Below are 24,081 nucleotides of genomic sequence, written 5' to 3'. Positions count from 1 at the left end.
AGTATCTATTAAGAATAGAGTAATACCAGAAGAAGAAAATCTTTATATATAATACGCTACCGTGGCTGGACGTTTGTCTGTCCAGGAATTTAGCTCGCAAACCATTTGACTTGTTGACCTGAAATTTGGTACACATATATTATGTGACGTCTACTATCCACTTTTGGGGTGATGATTGACCTCCAAGGTTATTCCTCTTTATTTTTATGTAGAATCAACTCTCGGCAGCGACCAGCAGGGCACGTGTGGCGCATGTGTATGAGCGCCGTTCTCATCCCTACCACCTTCTTCGTCTCTTTCCCTACCTCTTCATATCTAAAACCATTCTTGAGGCAGATTGAAGACTTAAGTGCCAGCTTAAGTGATAAATTAAGGAAAACGTACTAAGTAATTGCAACACAAACACTGACTTAATCAGTTTTAATGCGAAAAGATGCCGACGAAAGAAGAGAAGAAGAGGGCCGCTAGGATAGAGAAAAGAAGATCTGCTCAGGAAGCAGCAAGCGCATCAACCTTTGAGCAAACGAGTGATAAACGTACAGAGAAAGAAATGAAAACTAGGAATACTCAAGTCAAGTCGTGCAGTGCGCCGTTACTGGTATAATAATAAATGTGAATGGATAGTAAAGTCTGGATGTATAGTCCTATATAAAAATGCACTCGTTTAAAGTCAGAAGGCTTACTGAAAATTAACAGCAAAGGAAACATCAGTGTCAAAAAGAAGGTGCCGTCCGAGGCAGCTTATTTAAATTGAGCAGTCAGGCTCATCCATTTGACACCCAGGTAAATGAAGTCTTCCTCTCTTCAGACATTGGTTCTGGTCTTCACAAGGGCTATATTTTATATAAAAAAGTCCCTTGGACTTCCAGAGATTGGCCTGCTATTCTAAGTATGGACATCTCTGCCTAAAAGCTTTGATTCAGGGTGCTTTATGTGTGTAACTTCTTGCTGCCTCCAGTTTCATTTACTGTTAAATGTACACTGCCTGTTCCTTCTATTCTATTATATACTTAAATAGTAATTAAATACATTATGGATTAACATAGACAACATAACACAGCATTGTTCTGAGTAAAATAGTCCCAAAGAGTTCATTAACAGGACATCTGAGCAAAACCTTGTATGTGAGGCAGACTGCAGCTTATTTCTAATATGGTGCCTGCAGTTCCATCCATCCGCTTATTTTACAGTTTTCATGTCGATCTGTCTGCTTGTTATTTAGCGTTTCCCTTACCTACTGTATACAGAATGTTTGAGGTGATATACTCACTATTCATGATGCTGAAGAGTGGTGCCAGGATGCATTTTCATTATAAAATCCAGACCAGTGGTTCAAATCCTAGGCAGGGCCTGAGCAGTCAGGAGGCAGAAGTAGAAATCCGAGCCATCACTGCAAGCACAACAGAAAATGCAAAGCCTGACAAAGGAGACAGCAAGACTGAGCACAGCAGTCGGGTTTAACTGCCCATCATTGTTCATCATGTGACTGCAGGCAGCCATAAATGTGAGGGCATTGTGACGTGTCTAGGGGCCTGGAATGATTGATACCTTTTATGAAAGGATGACAAGCTTCAGTTTGGATACCACTGAGTATCTGATAAATATATTTTGTAGAACTCACTCTAATAACTTTATAAAAACAGGTGTCAGGGCAATTCAAAGAAATGTATTCTCAAGAGTTTTCAGAACATTGTGCGGCACTCCCGCCTGTCATTACTCCGACTCCTGGTGACAAGTCTTGGTCAACACTTACATATTCACGGAATGGCAGACATGTTATCTGTAATGAAAATACCGTAAATCCGATCACCGTCTTTCCAAAACTCCATAATTGGATTTGAGTCCTGTCTGTTAATCTGGTTACTTTAAATATGAGGCTCTGGTTTGACTGCATGGTGTTTATGAAGGAATAGCATTTGAAGCGACTTGTAACTGACTGAAAGCTTTTACCTTTCATAGGCTGCCATGATGGCAGAGGAGCTGAAGAAGGAGCAGGACACTAGCGCTCACTTAGAGCGCATGAAGAAGAACATGGAGCAGACCATCAAGGACCTGCAGCACCGACTGGATGAGGCAGAGCAAATTGCAATGAAGGGAGGCAAGAAGCAGCTTCAGAAGCTGGAAGCTCGGGTCCGAGACCTGGAGAATGAATTGGAGGCAGAACTGAAGCGTGGCGCCGATTCCATTAAGGGCATTCGGAAATACGAGCGCAGGGTCAAGGAGCTCACGTATCAGGTGCGGGAGACCCACACCTGTCCACATGAGAAATTCTGGCAGTAGGCAGGAGATTCCCTGAATGGAGTTACTAGGAACTCATTTCTAATAATTGGAACATTTTAAAGTGTGATGTGCACGTCTTATTGCTAAGCTTTCCTTGCCAGTATTTTTTCACCCAATTGTTGCTTCTCAATCTCCTTGTATACAGACAGAGGAAGATCGCAAGAACATGGCGCGACTACAGGACCTGGTGGACAAACTGCAACTGAAGGTCAAGTCATACAAGCGCTCTGCTGAAGAGGCTGAGGAGCAGGCTAATACCAACCTAGCTAAATTCCGCAAGCTTCAACATGAATTAGATGAGGCTCAGGAGAGAGCCGACATTGCGGAGAGCCAAGTGAACAAGCTGCGTGCCAAAAGCCGGGATGGGGCGAGTAAGGTAAGGATGTGAACACACATACTGAGGGGGGGTACACAGCTAATCCTGCCCTGAACGACATTCTACTCGTGAGGTCCTCGTAGCTTTCAGAATGAGGAGCACTTTGTCATCCCTGCTGTGATGGTATGGGGCTTCTGTCACAATTGAAGCCCTGAGCGGCATAAACTCAAGCTGCGCCACTGACATGGAGGGAAGGACTTCACTGTACTCTGTAACAATGCCCACATAACAACCTGTAAAAGTCCCCGAGCATTGTTCATGTCCTATTTTAAAACTGGTAAATCATTCCAAAATCTGTCAATGCAGGTAGCGGTACTTTGCATTTCCCAGATCAAAGTGGTCAGAATTCCTGCCTATCCAACTCAGGGTTTGCAGGAAGCCAATGCCAGTCCTGGTCGTGTTAGACGCAGGGCTCACCCACGCAGACACCCACACTGTGCCAACTTACTAAGTCAATAAGCCTTCTTTATGACGTGGAATGAAAGGCAGACGGACACAGAAAGAATGTGTAGCCTGCACACCGGTGCCAAGCAGCTCTCCATTCCAGATGGATTGAACAGCGGCCTCGATCCAAGGCATTTTCACACGTTTTACTTTAACTCGTGGGTATTCCTCTCTCTAAGACTTCTGCTAAGCTCAAAGTTTCATTTTTTCTGCTGCTGTTCCTTTCCGTGTGTCCAGTTTTTTGGCACAGCCTAACAGCTAATGTGATGAAGTGCACAACAATCTGCAGAAAGACTTCAATGGCATCACCCCTAGTGGTGTCCATACCATTCTGGTGCCACTTGCTGTCCTCCACAGTATGTAGATGGCTTGTGTGGGGGTCTCACAGGATTTTGAGGATCAAGGGATTGAGCCAGCAGTCATGTGACTTATTAGGCCACCATTCCTGCTGCTGTAAAGCCACCAGTGCAGTCCAAAAATTTGAGAAACAAAAGCGAACGATGGACACCCCAAATTCTTGGGCTACTCTTCACCTGTGTGATGATTCTGGAGCAAGACATGAGGTGAACATCAAGTCTAGAGCAAGATTTGGTGTGGAGGCAATGGTGCCGACCTGAAGAGAACAACTGGGTGGAGAGGTACACCAAAATGGCGATGGTGGGAGACGGGAGATTTGGGTAGAGGTGGTGAACATGACAAGAATGCATCTCACTCCAAAGGATCCCCAGGGCTGTGGAGAGTGTAAAAAAATTTGGGGAGCAAACCCGGATAAACCAGGAAAATGGCTGTTAACATCATCATCATCATCACTAGTTTAACAGTGCAAAAAACGTCCATTTCTTAACACTGCACTACTTGCTTTGCTCGCTATTCTGGCTGGCATTTAGGGCAGCAGTCAAGGTCCTCCACTTGTCTATCTTGGGCAGATTCCTGTATGGTGCCTCAACTGTTGTTCATGGTCTTCTGTTCTTTCTCTCCAGTTTGCCTCCAGGTGTTCATTGGCCTGCCTCTCTTACATTTGCCTTTTAGGGTCCAGTGGAGGGCTAAAGTGTTGTTCTCCTCTAATTACAAGTTCAGTCCATCTCCACCTTCTTCTGATAATGATGGTGTTCTTGCTTGCATCTGGTGAGCAGCTCCTCATTTGAGATTGTTTGTGGCCCGGAAATGCAAAAGGGTTCTTCTCAAGCTACTGGTGTGGAATGTGGACGGTTTGGAAATGTCTCCTTCTGTGGTCCACCAGCACCCCAATTCACACACAAGTGGGAACTCTGGTTAGGCCTTAGCTTGATGTATGGAGATAACCTCCACACTTACTTCACGACAATTTTCTCAATTCACACATCAAATATAAATATCAGTTTCTCAAAACTGAACTCAGTTGGCTGCAGTTAGAAGACAGAATTAACCTCCATCATCTGCTCCAGAAACCAATGTGACCCAACGGTAACAAAGTCAAATCCCTGCTCTACAAATGATGATGCTGACCTGGAAGCAGCCGCCATTTGTTAGTACCGAGGAGCCCATCACTTCAGAGCTGCTCATTAGCACAGTGGTGAAGCCCTGCTGACTCGTAGACCTCAGATCAATGGCTTCAGGTCCTGGCCGGCGTACGTCTTCTCCTGTAGCTGTTGACTGGTACCTCTGAATTGTCAGGGCGTTGAGTGTGGCCTGGCATCCTCTCTTCTACATAATGACGCTACGACAGCCTAAAGCTGCCCAGGACGCCATCTGGGTTTAGGGGGTCCTGATTGTTATGTGGGCAGAGTGCAGTGAAATTCTATCTTGCAGGAGTTAATGAACATGCCTCACTCTCCAGCACCTTCTAGCGAGTAGAAGCTCACCTTGAAACTTCTGTCCGCTTTACATTTCAGAACATATATGCCATTAAAAAAACAGAATAAGGGAGATTATGATAAACATTTCAGGGTGTACTTCACATTACAGTAAGCAGGATTGGAAAACAAACAAATAAATAAAGTACTGGCACCTGGTGCTGTGAGCCTGCACTCCGTGAAGAGAACTCAAGAACACATTGATTTGGACAGTAAGGGGGGCTGGCAAACTGCGAGGCTGAGACTGACACGAACAAGCCGCTTAACGGGAGTGCATTCCATTTCTTAGTTTCAAATTGTTTAGATTTGCCATCCAAGTGGTTTCAGAGTTGATGTTTACCTTCTGTTGTTAAGCACACGTATTTGTTGTCTTTCACAGAAGTCTCACGATGAAGAATGAAGGGCCTTCAGTACACTGTTCGGTCTGTGAGCCATCGTGGAGCGTCTCTGCTGTACGTGTTGTTGTTCAATAAATACGTAGCTGCAGCTTCAATGTGTCGCAAAGCTTCTGTGCATGTGTGTGTGTGTGCTCACTAGCCTTCAGAAAAATGGCTTCTGGTTCTGAACATCCCATGGTAAACGCTGGTCCCCTGAGAGGTGTAATTGTGGGCATCTGGCAGCCTTTCTTATTCATCTACAAAGTTCTGGCTTTGCAAAGACTTGACCCCTTTTCAAAAGTACACACATATCTTGGATTTGTGAAAATGAAGTGAAGCCTGGCCTGGCCTGTTCCTTGACATTTTTTAAGGATCCACTGGTCTGCCATTTTGCATTGTGATCTGTTTATTCTGTGTGTGTGGCGTCTGTACATTCACCCCATGGCCTCCTGGTATGGCGCATTGAGTTACTAGACCAAGAGTTCAAAGCCCAACTGAGACCCCAACCCAGTCACTTCAACCCCTGCTGCTCCAGTTTTCACCCACCTAAGTGAACGACTGTGGGCGACTTTGGATGAAGGCCTCGGCCCCAAGCACCACATTTGACCGTATTGCCAGCAGTCAAACTCACATCGCAGGGGGCTGCTGAGCGGTGGCTCCTCGTAATGCTGACAGACACAACAGTTTGTCGTTCATTTCTGATTCTCTCTAACTGCTTTAATTAGAAACTTCAAACATGGAGATCCTGTGCATCCTAAAGTTAACGTCATGTCTCACGTTCTCCAGATAGTAAAACACATTAGAAACTGCACCCGTTCTGCTGGAGCTGTGAGGCAGTTACACTAACCACTGCACCGCCATGGTTCTCCTCATTACCACTGAAATACGGAGTAAAATACGGCCAATATTAAAACTCACTTGATGGTACTAAAAGCAACAGAGCCAGTCGGTACTGTGATGGGGGGCTCACTCTTCATTACCAGACCCCACTCCCTAATTTCAGCAAGTCTGTTCCCATGAAAAGAAACTGGAACTCATTCTGCTGCAAATCACGAAAAGTCAGAAGCTCCAAAAAGAGAATGGGCGATGGCACACACTGAATCATGAAAACCACCAAAATAAAGCGTCAGGGTGTCACAGCGCTTCTGAGTCTCTGCTGGGATGTTTGACATCAGAGACGTCAATGTCCCCTCGCTGAATCTGCTTCCTACACCGAGGCCCATATTGCCTGATACATGTGGACACACTTCTTCAATATCACTGTCCCTTTTGGTACCACAATTATTTGGGGTGCTCTGACACTGAACTGGGAGACCCCCACATCTAGGTGGAGCCTTCCAGACTCACAGGGTGGGTGTTTTCTAAACAGGCAGGATGCTCTGTCAACTTTCATATCCTACAATTAGGACTGAGGGTCAGAAGGCTTAGAAAGTTTCTGGGCACCTCCATTCAGGCAATGGCAGGCGACTACATTGTCAGGTCCGGAGCAGCGTACCTGAGATGGAGCCGCACCAGAATGTCTCAAGTAGTATGGCACTAGCTAAGCGAACAACGGCGTGAAAGCAGAATGAAACTGAACTCATCTGCAGATGGAGCTGCGGTGGTCTGGGCTTCACTGTCTGGCTCAGTAGTAATTAATGATGTGCCGCTACAAGAGCACAGGAAACAATGAAACTCATCCAAACCTCACAATACACACTTGGAAACACCGCTTTAAAAGTTTACACACTTCATCACACACATTCTTGTTACTGTGACATTAAATCAAATCAAACTGTGAGGTGGACTGACTGCAGATTACTGTAAATAGGATTCACTTCGAGGATTACGTAAAGGCCTTGAAATTCGTGTATAGGAACCGTTTACTGCAAAATAGCAACTGGAAGATATCCATCCATCCATTATCCAACCCAATATATCCTAACTACAGGGTCACGGGGGTCTGCTGGAGCCAATCCCAGCCAACACACGGCGCAAGGCAGGAAACAAACCCCGGGCAGGGCACCAGCCCACTGCAGGGCACACACACGCACACTCACACACAAGCACACACTGGGGACAATTTAGAATCGCCAATGCACCTAACCTGCATGTCTTTGGACTGTGGGAGGAAACCCACGCAGACATGGGGAGAACATGCAAACTCCACGCGGGGAGGACCTGGGAAGTGAACCTCAGGTCTCCTAACTGCGAGGCAGCAGCGCTACCACTGTGCCACCCCTGGAAGAAATCACATCAAGAATTCAACTGTATCAGTACAGTCAGCCCTGATGCTGAGCACCAGTAGATCTGCTGTCTAAATGTAATAGTCGCTCCACTGTGTTAGGAAATCCTATTGTCTGTAGGCACAGAATTAAATGAAATAAAAAAGAAAATACAAAGAGGAATAATCTGATGAGAATCTGGGTAGTGAAGGAGCTGTCACATCTGACAACTTGTCCAGAGATTTTTGGCCATTGTTTCCATTGACATAATCTTAGTGAGTCGGAGGCAGTCGCGGTGTGCTCCTGTGAAGCTCATCACCAAGTACGACATACCCAGTGACAAATAATCTGCGACTCGCTACGATAAAATCAAACGGGATTGAAATTGTCTTTAGTTGTAGGGGCAGGCGGTGTGTGCACGAGAGCCGACAAGCAATGAGCACTCATTTGGAAGTACGATACGCATAAAGTGTTGGAAGAGGTTAAGGAAACGCAAGTGTGTTGGACCTCGCAAACAGAGGAGTAGCTGGCCTGTCTGATGTGATTTACAAAACCAGACCGGAATGAAAAACAGAATAAAAAAAATGGACGTGAACATCAGTAGGCTTTACGCCCTACAAGCTAAGTTACCTGACCCATTCTGTAACGTTTCAGGAATTATTTACCGCTCTGATGCTGATCTTTCTGATCATAAAATAGCTCATTACGACAGGAAGTGACAAGAAGAATTCATAATTAATTGCAGAATTTCAGGCTTCCTGTAGAGCGCCTTTCTCTTGCACAATTTGGCTCAAAAACTAATCAGCACATCGTCATCTCTTAACAGGCTTAAGTTTGGAGTTTGGGATTTTTCCGTCCGGCTGTTTTAGCTGAAGATACTCCGACACACAGACACAGACCATTCATCGAGATGTCAATGTTTTCAGTATCATGGGACCCTAAAACGTCGAGATCCATTGAAAATTGGAGATCAAATTTTTTGAGGATTCTAAAAGATTTCTAAAAGCTTTCGCTCCTCCCCCATAGATGACAGGTTATGCACTCTCTGTACCCGTTAACCCTTCATAAGGCACTGGCTCTGTTGGGCAGCATGCTACTGGCCATCACAAAAGGCTGAACACGGCTGTGCTGTAAAGCTGGCACTCAGATGTTAAATTTGACACGGCCAGCAGTCGGTCAGTCTGACTTACCTCACAACTAAGTCGCGTGATGTGACATCAGCTTTAGTGACACGTTACAAGAATCTCATCTCAAGCGTCACTGCCATTTTTGTTTGATTGTTTCCGTCCAGAAAAGCAGATGAAATAACCAGATGTTCAATCTCCCATAAGTTTGACGCTTGTTAATCGTTACACATACGTTAATAATCCAGTTGTCATGAAGAGCTATACAACTCCTCGGCAGATTGTAAAGAATGTCTGATCACAGCACAAACCACATACCAGCGCACAGCTCACTGTAACCCACACCGACACTTCACCTGAAGACACCCCAACCACAGCACTTGAGAGGAGCGCAGCATGGAAGGAAGTCGACTCATCAAATCATAAAGAGCGGTGGCAACACTGAAGAAGTGGTACGACTTAAAAGGATAAGGTGGTCCTTATTTTTGCACTCCACAGCAGAACAATTTGAGTTGCTCAGTATTATTTTTCACATGCGCCATTTTACATGCCAGTTCAGGATGACCGACTCACTGCCAGTCCCAGTAAAGAGAGCCGCCGCATACACGGCGCTGTGTGTTAGAATTGACACCCCTTGCAATGGACCCCACTTACATAGTCACATAGAGGCGCTTTTGTGTGTCTGTGCGATGCGGGCGATTATTCATTTTATATTATTAACCAATCAATTCCTTGCGATTATTCATTTTATATTATTAACCAATCAATTCCTTGCGATTATTCATTTTATATTATTAACCAATCAATTCCTTGCGATTATTCATTTTATATTATTAACCAATCAATTCCTTTAGCCTTTTCATTTTGTAAAGCACTTGCAGTCACACTGTTTGTACGAAGGCGGGCCAGGTAAAGAACTGGTGTTGTTGTGGCCTAGCACTCGTGTTAACTTCAGCGTTTCGCCTTTTTTGTTCATTTTCTGATTGGAAGTAACTTTGCTTGAGGGTCCTTGTGAAACGAACGGGACGTCTTGATAATCTGTATGTCGCGTATAACAGCCTCACACTTCACCAGACACTCAAGGACACAAATCGCTCACCTAAAACATTTATGCCTTTTTTTTGTACCTGTTATGTTTCAGCTTTCAGCTTAAAGACGACGATATTTCAATTAAAACACTCACACACACACACACACACTCTCTCTCTCTCTCTCAAACCCTTTACCCCTTCCATCCTGGCCCTCGGGCCTTTGCTGATCAAACCTTCTTCATGACCCGACTGCTGCACTGGAGCAGTGCACCGCTTGTATTCATGGGATAGCACAGAATAAAACAAAACAGTCCATTTACACGAGAGGAAACAAGCGATAATATCGTGATATCACAGTGCGATGTGAATCAGTCCATTCACACAAAAGAGAGAACAAGCGTTAATATTGGGATACCATGCAGCTACTAAAAGCAGAAATACACAGACGACAGACAGCAAGATTGTCTCTTAGTCCCCAACACCAACATTTAAAATCCTCCGGTTTCTCCATTCACATTGTTCAGCCCCTCTCATGCCAGGGGGTTCTCTCAGACTTGGTGCTTTCCATGTTTCTTGAGCAAAGCCTCCCAGTTCTTGTCTGATTTTATTTTTAATCCCCTTTACCCGTCGGTCTCATACAACCCAAGGTACTGGAGGTCTTTGCCATTTGAAATGAGTAGAAGGTTGAAATGCAGCAGACCGATCTCACAGCCCAAGCTTGCAGAGTTTAGTTCAGATACAGGTAAAAAAAACAAGAAAGCAGAGGAAAATGGCCGTCGTCAAAGCGGGCCGATCAGTGCCAGTTGAAAAGCCAGACTTGGAGGCTCCAGGTCGGTTCTCAGAATTTCAGCTGTTGTGCCACTTTCAGGGTCTCCTGGTAGACTCAAACTTTCTGCATCTTCTGATTTTCATTACAACCAAATTCTGGTTTGTTTACAAGTCTGGTTCTACGTGTGATTGGCTCTGGAGGCTCTAAACTGTCAGTGATGTATAGCTGGAATAAAATGTGGCGTAAACATCTCGAAATACATTGGATAACTCGGACATTTCATAAGAGGATGGAGCCTTTGCTAGCTGTGCTGTGTGTACAGCAGGATGAGATGCCAATCTGTCCCACTCACTGCTAGCCCTATCAGTTCAGCTTTAAACCATCACTTCACCTAATCTGTATCTGGTCAGGGGAACAGCGGGGGCTCCTTTTTGTCTTGTAACTGATGGGCTCGGCCAGTAAACCCCCTGTGACCTTGAAATGGATCAAGAATGCTTAGAAAATGAATGGGTGGAGGAACTCTTTGGAATTTGGGTGGACAGAGAAGACTCCTGTGACTGGTCAGGAATCAAAGGCCGGTCTCTGGAGCAGTGAAACCACGGCACCAACCACGGCACCAGGGTGACACCCTGCACCGCTACCTTTTGATAATCAACCTACATGAACACCAAGCAAGCCGACAGGGAGTCACTTCTATCATTGAGATCAAGCTCACATGCAATGGAAAAACCTAGTAAATGCCATTTGTCTTCAAATTTGAGTCTTTTTTAGTTTTTGGAGTTACAAGGCCTTTCCTGTTGTTATAAGGTAGTGGTGATGTCCAAATATGTCCGGTCCGGTCAGGGCATGATGGAAGAAGCTACCATGTACACAACATCTTACATACTACAAGACAAAAACCTAGCAACGCCACTGACCAATGAGGAAAGACTGTCTACCAATGAAAACGTCGGATTACAATCACGTGATTTGAATGCTGCAACTGTGTGATCGACGTGGCAGGTGTTGTTGACTCAGGAAAAATGAAATCTAGAAATCGTTAATTATAGGGGTGACATCACTTTGTCAATTTGCTAAAAACTTGAAAGAAAGTGACATACTAGGTTATTCCATAGTTGGTGAAGAATGTTTAGTCAACAAAAACAAAGGTGTCTCGAAAAGAACACAACCGTAATCTGGGCTGAGGTCAAAATGTGTAACAGACAAGACGGAACGCTCAGGACACGTGTCGACATGCTGAAGTAAAGTCAAGTCGAATCGCAAGGTCTTTCAGGATGATTTAGAATTATGATGGCAGAAGGACGAGTGTCCGTTTCACTGCCACACATGACAGGTTAGTCGGTAGACCGCTTATAAGATACAACTGCCATGTGAACCTCAGATGAGTCAGGACCACCCTGTAGGATCAGACAACGGAAAACGAGCAGCAATGGGAACGAACAAAAGTAAAGCAAAATCAGGAGCCATGAGGACAGCAAGGCATGGAATTAAGGAACAAAGGGACGAGAAGGTGAACAGGATCTACAGACCCGACAGTGTGCTTCACCAATGACGTGTAAGTAGCAACAGGAGTATACCACGAGTGCATCTTCTAAGCAACAGAAGTGGAAGATGAGGATTCTGTAATGACAAGCTTACAGGTTGGGTGTCCTTTAGTTAAATTGACCAAAGTCAAGACAACTTACAATTAGTTTGCTGTGCTCTATTGGATTGATAACAGAATTTGCTTTTTTTTTAGGAATAACTAATGGCATTAGATTAACCCTGGGTCACACTGTAAACAGTGAAGTCCCTTAGTTCTCTTGAAGATTTTATGGAAACGAGAAGATTCTAAGCTACTGGAGATTGTGAAGATTTATTTCTTTATTCATCGCATCTACTCATCAATTAATAGAACATGGCTTTGATGAACTGATCAGATTAGATAGACAGTCACACTTTGTGATTGCTCTTCACCAATAATGCTGCTATAGTGTATTGATCAATCACATATTGACTTTGGGTCTTTAAGAAAGGCGAATTGCCTCCACAGTTTGGTGTCAGAAGTGGGATAAAGTTTGTCCAGGTGGTCTTTACTGGTGCAGGAAAGTCTGGGTGGACTGTAGCCAGAGATCTCCTTTACCAATGATCTGAGCACTGTGAACCTCCATTACCTCATCAGTAAGCTCCTGATTTTCATGATCTTTTGGCAGCTTTATTGTTAACTATGGGAAATGCCAGAGGGCCTTCTGTGACTTCTACAATGGTATCCAGCATTGCAAATAAGGAGTTGTGGAACAAGCTAACTGGAAACAAAATGACACGAAAGGATTACAGTGACCATTGGAAGGGAATTTCTATTGAGACAGGTGATCCCATTTGGGTTGCAGTCAAAGCTGAAATGAGAGAAGGATTACCTAAAGAAAAAAATGGGATAAACAATCTTTTGCATCAGTGATAGTGCTGGGAAAACGAAAATGTAAAAAGGCACAAGGAGCAGACGGCTGCCTCTCAGGCACAGAATCAGAGAAAACAACTGGCTGTAGGTGGATCTTTAGGAAAGGTGAACAATCATCCACTCGGAAGAGGTTGTTTTCAATGGAGGCATGCATAAGAGTGTATACCGGCATAGTCGGGACCATTTTTAAACTCAAGAGACTCCTCTACATTTAGACTTTGGGGAAGAGTGCCAAGGCTCGCTGCCAGTGATGGAAACAGAATGGCAGCTCACCCGAGATTCAGCAAGACATCACTAAGCAGCTTTTTATACAAAGCATGCTTTGCCTTCTAGTTTCCAGAATGAGGAAAAGCTACAGTCAGATGACCAACTTTTTCATCAATTTTCAGTAGGAGACTTCATTTACTGTATATAATTATATTAAGTCATGGACGGCTGCCGCATGTGCTAGTGACAGCCAGTCATATAGTGGTCTCTTTTCAGTCATTTCCAATTAATCAGTTTGAATTTCTTTGTAAGCCTTACTGGTGGACTCTTGTGTCTTAGAGTTGGCAACTAATGAGTGGTCAGCCCGAAAGAAGAGGAGCTCCATCAAATCTACAAGAAATGGGCGCTCTGGTCTATGCAAACAGTGCTGTGGAGCCAGCACAAACATTTATTCAACATGTCCTCTTTTTCATGCCACAACTGAGTGGAGAAAGAAAAGACGACACTCAACACTAATTAGCTGCCCCAATGTGCCGACTTCACAAGTCTCTGTGAAATCTGAAACTGTGCCGTGAAGCCATGAGGGGGTCATGTGATCTGCCATCCTCAGCAATTCCCAGTCGTGCAGTCAAACTCCCCCCGAGACAACGAGACCCAGAAGGTGCAGTCGTCAAGTGCGACTCAAACCCGGGTAAGTGTGACATCTCATCTCCTCATTCTACAGAGGCTGTCTGACCCATTTGACCACGTTACTCTACGATGAATTATGGCACAGAGGAAGAGGTCACAACCATTAAAAGGTATGGAAAGCTGATAAAAGGTAGCTCATATCTATTGCTGCCGATTCTTTTAGGACTAACAATATTCTTCCATTTGAACTTTGTGGGGAAGGATAACTACATACGACAGGGGTGGGCAAAGTCGTTCCTGGAGGGCCGCAGTGGCTGCAGGTTTTTGCTCCAACCCAGTTGCTTAATTAGGAAACAATCCTTGCCACTAATTAAATTTCATGGCTTGTTAGTGCTTTAACTCTGCCATGTCAAGTCATTCTCATATCCTAGATTTTTTTTCCTTTCTAAGGATATCATCCAAATGATTTGAAGTCTAAAATGGACTCAATCTTTCACTTTTTTCTCTTCACTTTCCTTCCAAGTATTTAATTATACCAAATAGTGCACAATAAATACAGAGGTGTAAATAGTAACAAGCTAAAAGGAGAAATGCTGGGTTTTTTGTCATTTGCATCTTATTGCTAATAAGGAGCCATTAAAAACTAAGAAAACAGCTGTTTAAGACTAAAATAAGCAATAAGGGTTCAAAATCTTAATGAGCGAGACCACTAAAGTGAAGCAGAAGTGTTACTCGAGCAATAACAGCTTCTAATTAATCAACTGGGTTGGAGCGAAAACCTGCAGCCACTGCGGCCCTCAAGGAACAACTTTGCCCACCCCTGACATAGAGCACATTTTTATTTGATGTCGTGATATTGATGAGCTTCAACATATCAAATTCTAGGTGACTTATGTTATGGTAATATTTTATATATTCACTAAGGAAACCTGGGTTCACATCCAGGGTCCTGTGTGTGTGGAGTTTGCCTGTTCTCCCCGTGTCTGCATGGGTTTCCTCCGGGTGCTCCAGTTTCCTCCCACAGTCCAAAGTCATACAGGTTAGGTGAACTGGCGATCCTAAATTGGCCCTAGTGTGTGCTTGGGGTGTGTGTGTGTGATTAGCAGGCACCCTGTCCAGGGTTTGTTCCTTCCTTGTGCCCTATACTAGCTGAGATGGAATAGGCTCCAGCAGAAAACCCGCCCCCCTTAAGAAAAACTAAGGAAGTGGATCAAAATGGACTCGGATTCACAGATGCAAGGAAAAAAAAAGTCCTAGGATTAGTGATGTCAAGATGACCCATGAATTACAGAAGTGACTCGAGGGGAAAACTTCGATGACCAGTTGCAACCCAACTGAAAACGCTGCATGGTAATCCTTTAAGAGTGTCTGCAGGAACAACTTGGGGAATCCTAAAGGCAGACAACTACCTAGAAACAGTTGATAACCTCCTGAAGCCATTCAACGCCGTGGGATGTAACATGTCTTTATAAATTACATTTCTTGGGTTCTTAATTGGAGTTTTTCCCTTTTTTATTAGGTCATTTATGAAATGCAAAATCAATACCAAGGCAAATGCAGCACCAGTATGTACCAGTGATTTTACTGAGGCCTAGCACACCAGAAAATTGTACATTTTCACCTATATAGTGAAAATATACATTTATTATAAAATTTTTAATGTGTGTCACTTAAAATCCTTGCGTAAGAGAAAATCCTAATGGGATACTTGAATTCAGCACAGAAAATACTGTAAGATTCATCAATATTGATTCATGGAACCAAACAAATAAAAAGGTTACATTTTGTTACCCAGTATAATCGGCGATGTGAGACCAGGCCTAACACAGAGTCGTGCAGCGCTGATACACAGTATAGCACCAAAAAATTCAAAAAAACAGCCGTGGATTCTCATATTGTCATTGTATCTTCCTCTATACTTGCAGCTTTTTTATTAATAGATTTAATTAAAATGGAATTGAGAACACAAGTATACTAAAGCAAAAACAAAGAGCTAAGTTGCCAAGTACAGCAATGACACTGAAGCAGTGATGTTGGCAGTCCCACTGCCTAAGGCTTGTTAGACCGATTCTTGTGCCAGGGGAGTCGTCATTACATCAGTCAGATTTTTTTTTTTTTAAATCTGATACGTCTTTCATTTTAATTTTCTTTACACTGATTTGTACCATGTGTGGTTTATTCCAGTCTTTAGCAGCTAAAATGGGATGACCTCAGTAAGGAATGTAAACTTATTCCAGCAATACAGTATAAGGGTGATGATATGTGGGGCGCATACAAACTACAGATCTGTTCTGGAAAGTTAATGGAAATGTAGTGTAAAAGCACTAAATAAAAAAAGGGACGTGGCTCAGATAATTTGAGTGGCATAATTGTAATTAGAGCTTAATCTCACATGCAGAGTACTTGTACATTGTAGCATTTGCAGGAGTTCTATCCACCATCCATCCATCCATTCATTCATTCATTTCTAAGGAGGGTCACAGAGGTGTAGACCAGGCCTGTTTCATTAACATTCTCTAAGGAGCCAATAAAAGTGAACTCCTCAGACAAACTCTGGGTGCACCCAACCCTCGAATCTTGGAGGATGCAGTAACAATCTTAATAAGGTGCACAAAAAAACAAACTGGGGGATGCTAAACAAATTATACTAACGGGTAAAGAAAGCAGAGGAGCTCCATATTTCAGATGCTCAAACCCATAATCTTGTGCTTCTGTTCATCAGCCACAGTTCAAAGCCTTTCATGGCCATGGGGTTGTATGCAAACCAGTAAACACAGAGCTTTCCCCAGAAACATGGCTCTTGTGTCAGTGCTAGTATCCCAGAGCCCCCAGGGAAATCTGTAAGGCTAACCTAACATGCTTTTGTTTTCTTACTCCCAATAGACAACTTAATATGTGCATTAAGGACAGTCGCACTTCTGCAACCCTAAACCCACACTACCCAGAGGTTTCCTACAATGTGACACGATACCGTATATTAACAGATGGTTAAGCTATTTAGAAAGCACACCTCAGATGCAGTGCTGTTAAGCCCAGTGTTAAATTTACTCAAACAAGCAACTTCAATTTTAGATTAACAGAAAGTCTGTATTTAATTTAGGTCTCCTGACTATCAGGCACAACAGCGTGGACTTTTAGCATAAACTGAAAGGCTTATTATGAAGTAGGTTTAGATAATCAGATCAAGAAAGTTGCAAGCCTTGCCTGCTAACCAGGATGGACCAAAATCCCCATCCCCACTAATCTTTACTTATCTACACAAAGGGAGTTTGGTTGGAATGAAAAAAAGAATATGAAGCAGCTGGAGCAGACCTCAGCATTGCTTATTCATCATTTTCATCCTCCTCCTCCTCATCATCGTCGTCTATCACTTCCTCATCATCATCGTCGTCATCTATCATCTCCTCCTCATCAATCACTTCCTCTTCCTCCATCTCATCATCAACTTCTTCAATGTCCAGATCATCATCATCATCATCTTCGTCATCGTCTTTCACTTGCACCATCTTTCGTAGGCTATGCCCTTCGGCCTCTCCTGCAGTGTCAGACTCTGGGTCCATCACAGCTGGGCTACTTTCTAAAAGCAACCCACTGCCACCGTCTCCATCAGGGCCATGCTCAAAGCGGGTGTGCCGGTCCAATTTCATTCGGTTGGGAAAAAGCTGCTGGCAGAAGTGGCAGCGGTAACGACCTTCACGGGCATGAATGAGCTGATGTTTGTGAAGGTGGCCAGAAGTCTTGAAGGCCTTCGCACAGTCTGCACATGAGTATGGCCTCTCCCCAGAGTGCGTGCGCATGTGACGTTTAAGCAGGAATGAGAATTTGAAGGTCTTCCCGCAGTCGGAGCAGAGATAAGGCGTCTCCCCTGTGTGGACACGGCGATGCTCTACCAGCTGTGAAGATGTAATAAAAGCCTTGGAGCAGACTTCACACTTGAAGGGACGCTCACCGGTGTGAATTCGGGCGTGTTTGGCCAGAACAGAGGAACGCGAGAAGTTTTTGTTGCACACTTCACAGCGGAAGGGTTTCTCCCCTGTGTGGATGCGCTGGTGGCGTAGCAAATCAGAAGAGCGGAAAAAGTTCTTCCCACAGTCTTCACAATGGAAGTTACGCTCCCCAGTGTGAAAACGCAGATGCTGCAGTACGTTCCAGGGACGAGAGAATGTCTTGCCACACAGTGGGCAGGCATGCCGGGACTCTGCTGGCCAGTGAGTGCGCTTGTGCTGGGAAAGGTGGGAAGAGGACATGAAGCCTTTGCCGCAGGTCAGGCAAATGAAAGGACGCTCACCAGAGTGGCTACGACGGTGGTTCTCCAGTTGTACGGAATGGGCAAAGCTCTTGCCACACTCTGCACACTTGAAAGGCTTCTCCCCAGTGTGGCTGACCTCATGACGCAGCAGTGACGAGGACTGGAAGAAGGCCTTTCCACAGGTTCTACAGACAAAGCCACGGCCCTCCTGATGGGAACGCATGTGGTAGCGCAGATCCCACAGCCGAGCAAAGCCTTTTCCACACTTCCTACAAAAATGTGACAGTGTCGTAGAAAAGCCATCTGGATCAGCAGGATAGAAAGAGGAGAACGAAGAGGACATATCAGTTTTTATGATAAGATTATGATCCTTGGTTTCTACAATAGGTGGCGGCTCATTTGACGGACCCTTTTTTTCAGTTCCTTTGGCTGCTTCTTTTTTGCCAGCCGTACTTCTTCTAGAAGAGGTTTTTTCCATCTTGTCAGGGAAAGCAAAGAACAAAAACAGATACAAGTGCTGCTGCGCTCCTACTAATCTATAATGGGTCTCTTTTTATAAAACTTGCCACTTTTTTTTTCCACAATTTGTTTATTGAACAGAAATTCTATTTCATCAAGAATGAGCTCTGCCTTCATTGCCAGTCTGTAATGAACGTTAGGTGTTTGTTTTGGGGGGTAGAAGGTAATCCTCTATGGCATAAAATTTCACTTCCAACAAGAGATTTTGGCAGTGGCCCTAAATACCCAGGCAACTGAAATGAAGTTCTGCAAACAGATTCAGTCAAGCAGCAGGTTCATCAACTCCACATACTTCACGTTTATCCAACAGTGATTGTAATCCTTTATGAAGATTCAACATCAACCGAGTCCAAACAACAAGGGATGCAGTGCTCAGTTGGTAGAAAATACGCAGGATTAAGGGCCTCTGGTCTAAAGCGAGTATGAAGGGGTTAGCAGGAGACCAGCAGTGAAGGCAGCTGCTCAAACAAGCATATGATGGATTGCAGGACTGATTTAATGGATTGGTCAATTAACTTGTAGCAATAACAGCACTTCTCATTGGACTTCAGCGTCTAGAAAGGCAACAAACAACTTAGTTCATGGACGATTAGAAGCAAAAGAGCTTAATTCATGGATGGCCTTGGTGCATCTCAAAGTCTACGGCAAGCACTAACAAGACACCATGTAAATGACACTTTGGTAGATGTTGACACTTCTTTATTTCCTTCTAATAAAGAAGATGAAATTCTTGGATGACTTCCAGTCTGGGTAGACTTGTGGGCATAGCTGATATGACTGCCAATGCGTTAATTTTGGACTTCTATCTGGAGCAACACCAAGGGAATTTTGTTGAGGCATTCAGTAGGATGCAGTTAGGCAGTTTGGAACAACAATCCTAATTATTCTCTGTAGGAGTTTTTAGGCAAGAAAATTAAGTAATCAGGAATTAAAGTATTTATAAACTAAGAGAGAGAATAACTTCTCTTTAATATCACTTCATAAGGCGACCATTTGGTGAACTACTGATCACATTTCTGCAAAAACAAGAATGGCTAAATCCAAAGCTTTGCAAGGCCATTTGAGAATTTCTTTGGGGAAAAAAAGAAAAAAGATTTTTGATCTACAAAGCTACTGCTTTGTTGTTTAAATAAAATAAATTTCCATGTCAACTCTTCTGACTTTTTAAATTAGGCTCATTTGGCATTTCAATAACTGCCATTTAGTTCTGTATTATGCACTTGCAATTAGACTACAAAATAAATTTATCGAGATCAAAATTATAGTCTTAGAAGAATACGCTTACATCAGATTAGGTTTGGAGACAATATTCCAGAGTGGTCCTAAAAGGAAGGGACAGACAAAGTGACCAACTCTTCAAAAAAAATTATAAAGCAAGGATCACCACTATCTGAAGGAAATCCAAGTTAAATTCTGTCCGTTTTGCTGGCAATCAGCAGAAGACTTGGGAATGATCTGGGGAAAGAAAAAAATAAAACAATTAGGCAAAAAGAAATATCAAGGCGTATGCCTACATTTAAAATGACTTTTTATGACATGTTTACAAGGTCCTTATGGATACCTGTACAAAGTTGTAGAAAAAAAAAATCATATTTGCATGTGCTAGGCAACATGTTACCTTGTAAATAAATGCTCCGAGTAATAGAGAATGGTCACAGTACATGCAGAATAGGACTTAAACATTATTTATTTGTAGAGATGAATTCCATAATAAAGAACTTTTTTTCACTGACAGGCAGGCCGATAGCACCATAACTCTGGTAAGAGCCGGGGTAATCTGATCTCTTGTTCCATTACATTTTCATATATTACAAAATACCAAATTGCTCTTCTATGCTGAAGCTATGACTGCAATAACCCTCGTATTCTTCTGCTTTTCTTAAATTTCTATTAAAGGCAGCCAGTTGCTGCTGTACTTCATGTGACTTACAAATGATTACTTGTATCAGTAAAGTGTACAGATGTGGAATTACGTACATCCAATCACAAAAGAGCTCAAAGACCCGAATCAAAAAGACTTGACATTTCAAGTGTTTAGCAGTCCAGGGGCCTCGTGTATAACACCATGCGCAGAATTCACACTACAACATGGCATGTGGACAAAACTAGAAATGTGCATAAACACACAAAAAATTCAGATGCAGAGAACTGTGCCCAAGCAAAGTTTCACACACTTCTCCTTTATAAACCCCAATCAATGTAAACAGTACGTGCCAACAAGGTCCCACTGAAATATCCTAACACATATTGCTGGAATGCGAGAGGAAAACTGCAGTACCCCAAGAAGCATGCAGAGAATGAGCAAAATGTGCAGACCACCACCAAAGACAGGATCCAAAAGACAGCAGTGCTAATCATTGTGGCTCTCGAAAACATCTCTATCAAAACAGTCCAAACTCAGGCCCATCGTCTTTTACTTATGTTAGTTAGGTGCACTTCACTCAAGAATAAGAGGATTTCTTCTGTCACATTTTATACTTTCATTATCAGTTATTAAATGTAGTTTAACTTTCAGATTTTATTGCTTAAACTTTAGAGATGACAGCAAAATGTAAATTAAGACAGCTGCACAGATTCTGCTAAAAAGCAGTTAAGCACAACACATTGGAATGAAGCAGTTCAGGCAGGCAGTTTACAAGAACAGACTGCGACAACAAGGCGGGCACTGTTCAGAAGAGCTCAGATGCTGGCAGCACAGTGCACTGAAGGAGTGCAGAGGCGGCTGAAGGCAGACAATCGGCGACAGACAAACTCAGCAGATGAGATTACAAATGTCGTGCAGCAGAACCCGAGAGTGGTAGTCACTTCTAGTGGGAGCACAGAAAACACGTGCAGGTTTTGTTTATGGGCTTCCCAACCCTGCAGTCAGGCCAAATGGACACCATGCCAGTACTCCGATGACAGCAGATTGTCATTTTGTTTTGGGCAATTGCTAAGGTAGTTGGCGGAAGGGCAGTTGCACAAACTCTATCAACATTTTTAACTTCGATCATATTTGGCCATTTTGATTCAGAATTTAAACAAATAAAAATTTAAACCAGTATAGTACAAACATTTGTAAAAGTTTTTTACTTTTTAATAAATATTCAAACGCATTCAATGAACAACGAATTGAACAATATATAAAACAGGAACTTGGACTACAAATATTTAATCCAAATCTGATCTGCAAATTTTACCTCCCAAATAAAATGCCTAGAAACAAACACTAAAAGAGCCAGCAATCGGGACAAACGGATTAACAGTTGACAGGGACCGACATCAGAGCCGACTCAAAGGTATTGATTTAAACCTGGCAGTGATCTGAACTGTGTATCTTTTACATCATTCTTTGGAGAGGTCTTGTCAACTGACTGGTAGACTTATTTTTGGAATGTGAAACAACATTTTTACCAGCATAGAAAATCAACATGTAAACAGGACAGCAGTTTTACGATTATACAGTCATGTGCGGAGCTCCATGGTGGACCAGTCATCTGGTTGTGTGTTGGTCACAAAGTGTACAAGTCATTGCTGCTGAGGCTCTGTGGGTCTGGTGTATAACATCAGTATGCTTACTGTACTGGTTGCTGTCAATCACCAGTACTGTGTAATATGCAAGGGGGCAGAGTATTGTTGTTAGTGGGCCTAAAATTAATTTAAAAAAGGCAAAACTGGGCTACTGGACCTTAAAGGAATGGGATGTGCATACACAAAATTGGGATAAGGCGTGTAGCCTGGTTAAGACAGAAACTTGGCTTCTTATAAATGTTTGTTTACATGTGTGAGTCCACTTTCATAAAAATTAGCCAAAAAAAAAGATTAAATATCACCAATGGTCGCCATAAATCCAAAACAAGCATGGAGCCTGCGTCCCCTAAGCACTTTGGGGAATGTTGCTTTTAATGGTAACTTAGTTACATTACTCGTTACTTTAAAAAATGTAATTAAATATGTTATATAGTTATTTATTATAAAATGAAATGCGTTAGAAACAGTGCATTTCTTTTCATTTGTATTAAAAACTGCACATTTGACTGGACAGTGTGTTATTCTTATTTGGATGATAAATTGGACTGGACTGCCTATACTGATGCTCTGTGTAAGAAAGGACAGAGCCGACTATACTTCCTTAGAAGGCTGGCGTCCTTCAACATCTGCAATAAGATGCTGCAGATGTTCTACCAGACGGTTGTGGCGAGCGCCCTCTTCAACGCGGTGGTGTGCTGGACAGGCAGCATTAAGAAGAAGGACGCCTCACGCCTGGACAAACTGGTGAGGAAGTCAGGCTCTATTGTTGGCATGGAGCTGGACAGTTTAACATCTGTGGCAGAGCGACAGGCACTGAGCAGACTCCTATCAATAATGGAGAATCCACTGCATCCACTGAACAGTATCACCTCCAGACAGAGGAGCAGCTTCAGCGACAGACTGCTGTTACTGTCCTGCTCCACTGACAGACTGAGAAGATCGTTCCTCCCCCACACTATGCGATTCTTCAATCCCACCACTTGGGGGGGAGGGGGGTTAACGTTAATATTACTCAAAGTTACTGTCTGTTTTTACCTGCATTTTTATTACTCTTTAATATTGTTCTTTATCAGTATGCTGCTGCTGGAGTATGTGAATTTCCCCTTGGGATTAATAAAGTATCTATCTATCTATCTAGCTATCTATCCAATTCTAAACCCATACATAAATGTGAAACTGACCAGAAACACAGCCAAATGTCATCACGGTCTTGTGTTTTCTAAATATATGTAGTTCTCCCAACCTTAGCCTCCGATGATTTACTGTATGAACATTGGCAGCTGTGCCACCCACCCAAACTGGTTCAATATGTCGGGATTAAAACTTAACTGACACCTTCTTTCTTTATCAGTTTCTGTTACCAGATTGCACACAGCACTCTTTATTTCTGCCTGGCTCTGTGACGGAGCCCTGCCAAGGAGCAGCATACTGATATATTTGCTTCTTACCTTGCACTCAGTGCTGCTGGGATAATAACAACAAAGACATTTTTACTCCAGTAATGTATGTTAGGTTACTCGTTACTTTAAGAAGTAATCAGACTTTGCCACATAATGTCACTTTTAATGCATTACATCTATCACTGCTCCCCGAGACGCTCCGTTCATCAACATTTCTGAAATATTGACACCGCTTATTTCAAAGATTGCCTTTAGCATTTGCCTCACAAAATGTATGCTTGTGGCTGCTGGATGTGGGTGCAAATCAAAGATTGCTGGTCAGAGACATAAGCAACTACAAAATCTTTAACTGTAACCCGGTTAAGGGTTTACATGGCCACATAACCAGGTTACTCATGGGGAAATCTACGTCTGTTGACCTGCTGTGTTGGGACACCAATATCCTGGTTTCTTTAACCTGAATAAAGGTTTACATGGCATTTTAGAGACTGTCTTTCTGTGTATAACTGGGCTATTAAAGCACAAACAAAAACTGAAAATGAATTTACAGTGTAAAAAAAAAAAAAAAAAAAAAAAAAAAAAAAAAAAAAAAAAAAAACACAGCAAAGTCAGAGATGAAGGGAACAAAAAGAAATCCTTCCTGCACTGATGATAATGTGTTATGACGTTGAATAGATAAAGAACCAGGCCAA

The 24,081-nt window shown here is 43.0% G+C and overlaps 2 protein-coding genes across 3 annotated transcripts in view; one reads left to right on the top strand and one right to left on the bottom strand.

Annotated features, from left to right (window-relative positions):
• Positions 1-5,425, top strand: part of LOC114645786 (myosin-6-like) — a 63,483-nt gene extending 58,058 nt beyond the window's left edge. The window contains exons 37-39 of the mRNA XM_051922289.1: positions 1,960-2,235; positions 2,426-2,656; positions 5,312-5,425. Of these exons, the coding sequence (XP_051778249.1) occupies positions 1,960-2,235; positions 2,426-2,656; positions 5,312-5,332 (528 nt within the window). The 3' untranslated portion in view covers positions 5,333-5,425. The remainder of the gene's footprint in view (positions 1-1,959; positions 2,236-2,425; positions 2,657-5,311) is intronic.
• Positions 5,426-9,913: 4,488 nt separating this feature from the next.
• LOC114645785 (zinc finger protein OZF-like) overlaps positions 9,914-24,081 on the bottom strand; it is a 32,662-nt gene continuing 18,494 nt past the window's right edge. The window contains exons 2-3 of one of the 2 annotated variants that reach the window (XM_051922330.1): positions 17,083-19,934; positions 9,914-17,052 (exon numbers count right to left, since the gene is read on the bottom strand). In XM_051922330.1, the coding sequence (XP_051778290.1) occupies positions 17,035-17,052; positions 17,083-18,438 (1,374 nt within the window). In that variant the 5' untranslated portion in view covers positions 18,439-19,934 and the 3' untranslated portion in view covers positions 9,914-17,034. Of the gene's footprint in view, positions 19,935-24,081 lie in introns of both variants that reach the window. The other variant, XM_028793630.2, reaches the window with a different exon arrangement.

Source organism: Erpetoichthys calabaricus, chromosome 2 (genome assembly GCF_900747795.2).
Source record: "Erpetoichthys calabaricus chromosome 2, fErpCal1.3, whole genome shotgun sequence".
In the NCBI taxonomy this organism is placed as follows: domain Eukaryota; kingdom Metazoa; phylum Chordata; class Cladistia; order Polypteriformes; family Polypteridae; genus Erpetoichthys; species Erpetoichthys calabaricus.
Note: the sequence above shows the minus strand (reverse complement) of the source record. Positions and strands in the feature narration are given on the sequence as shown.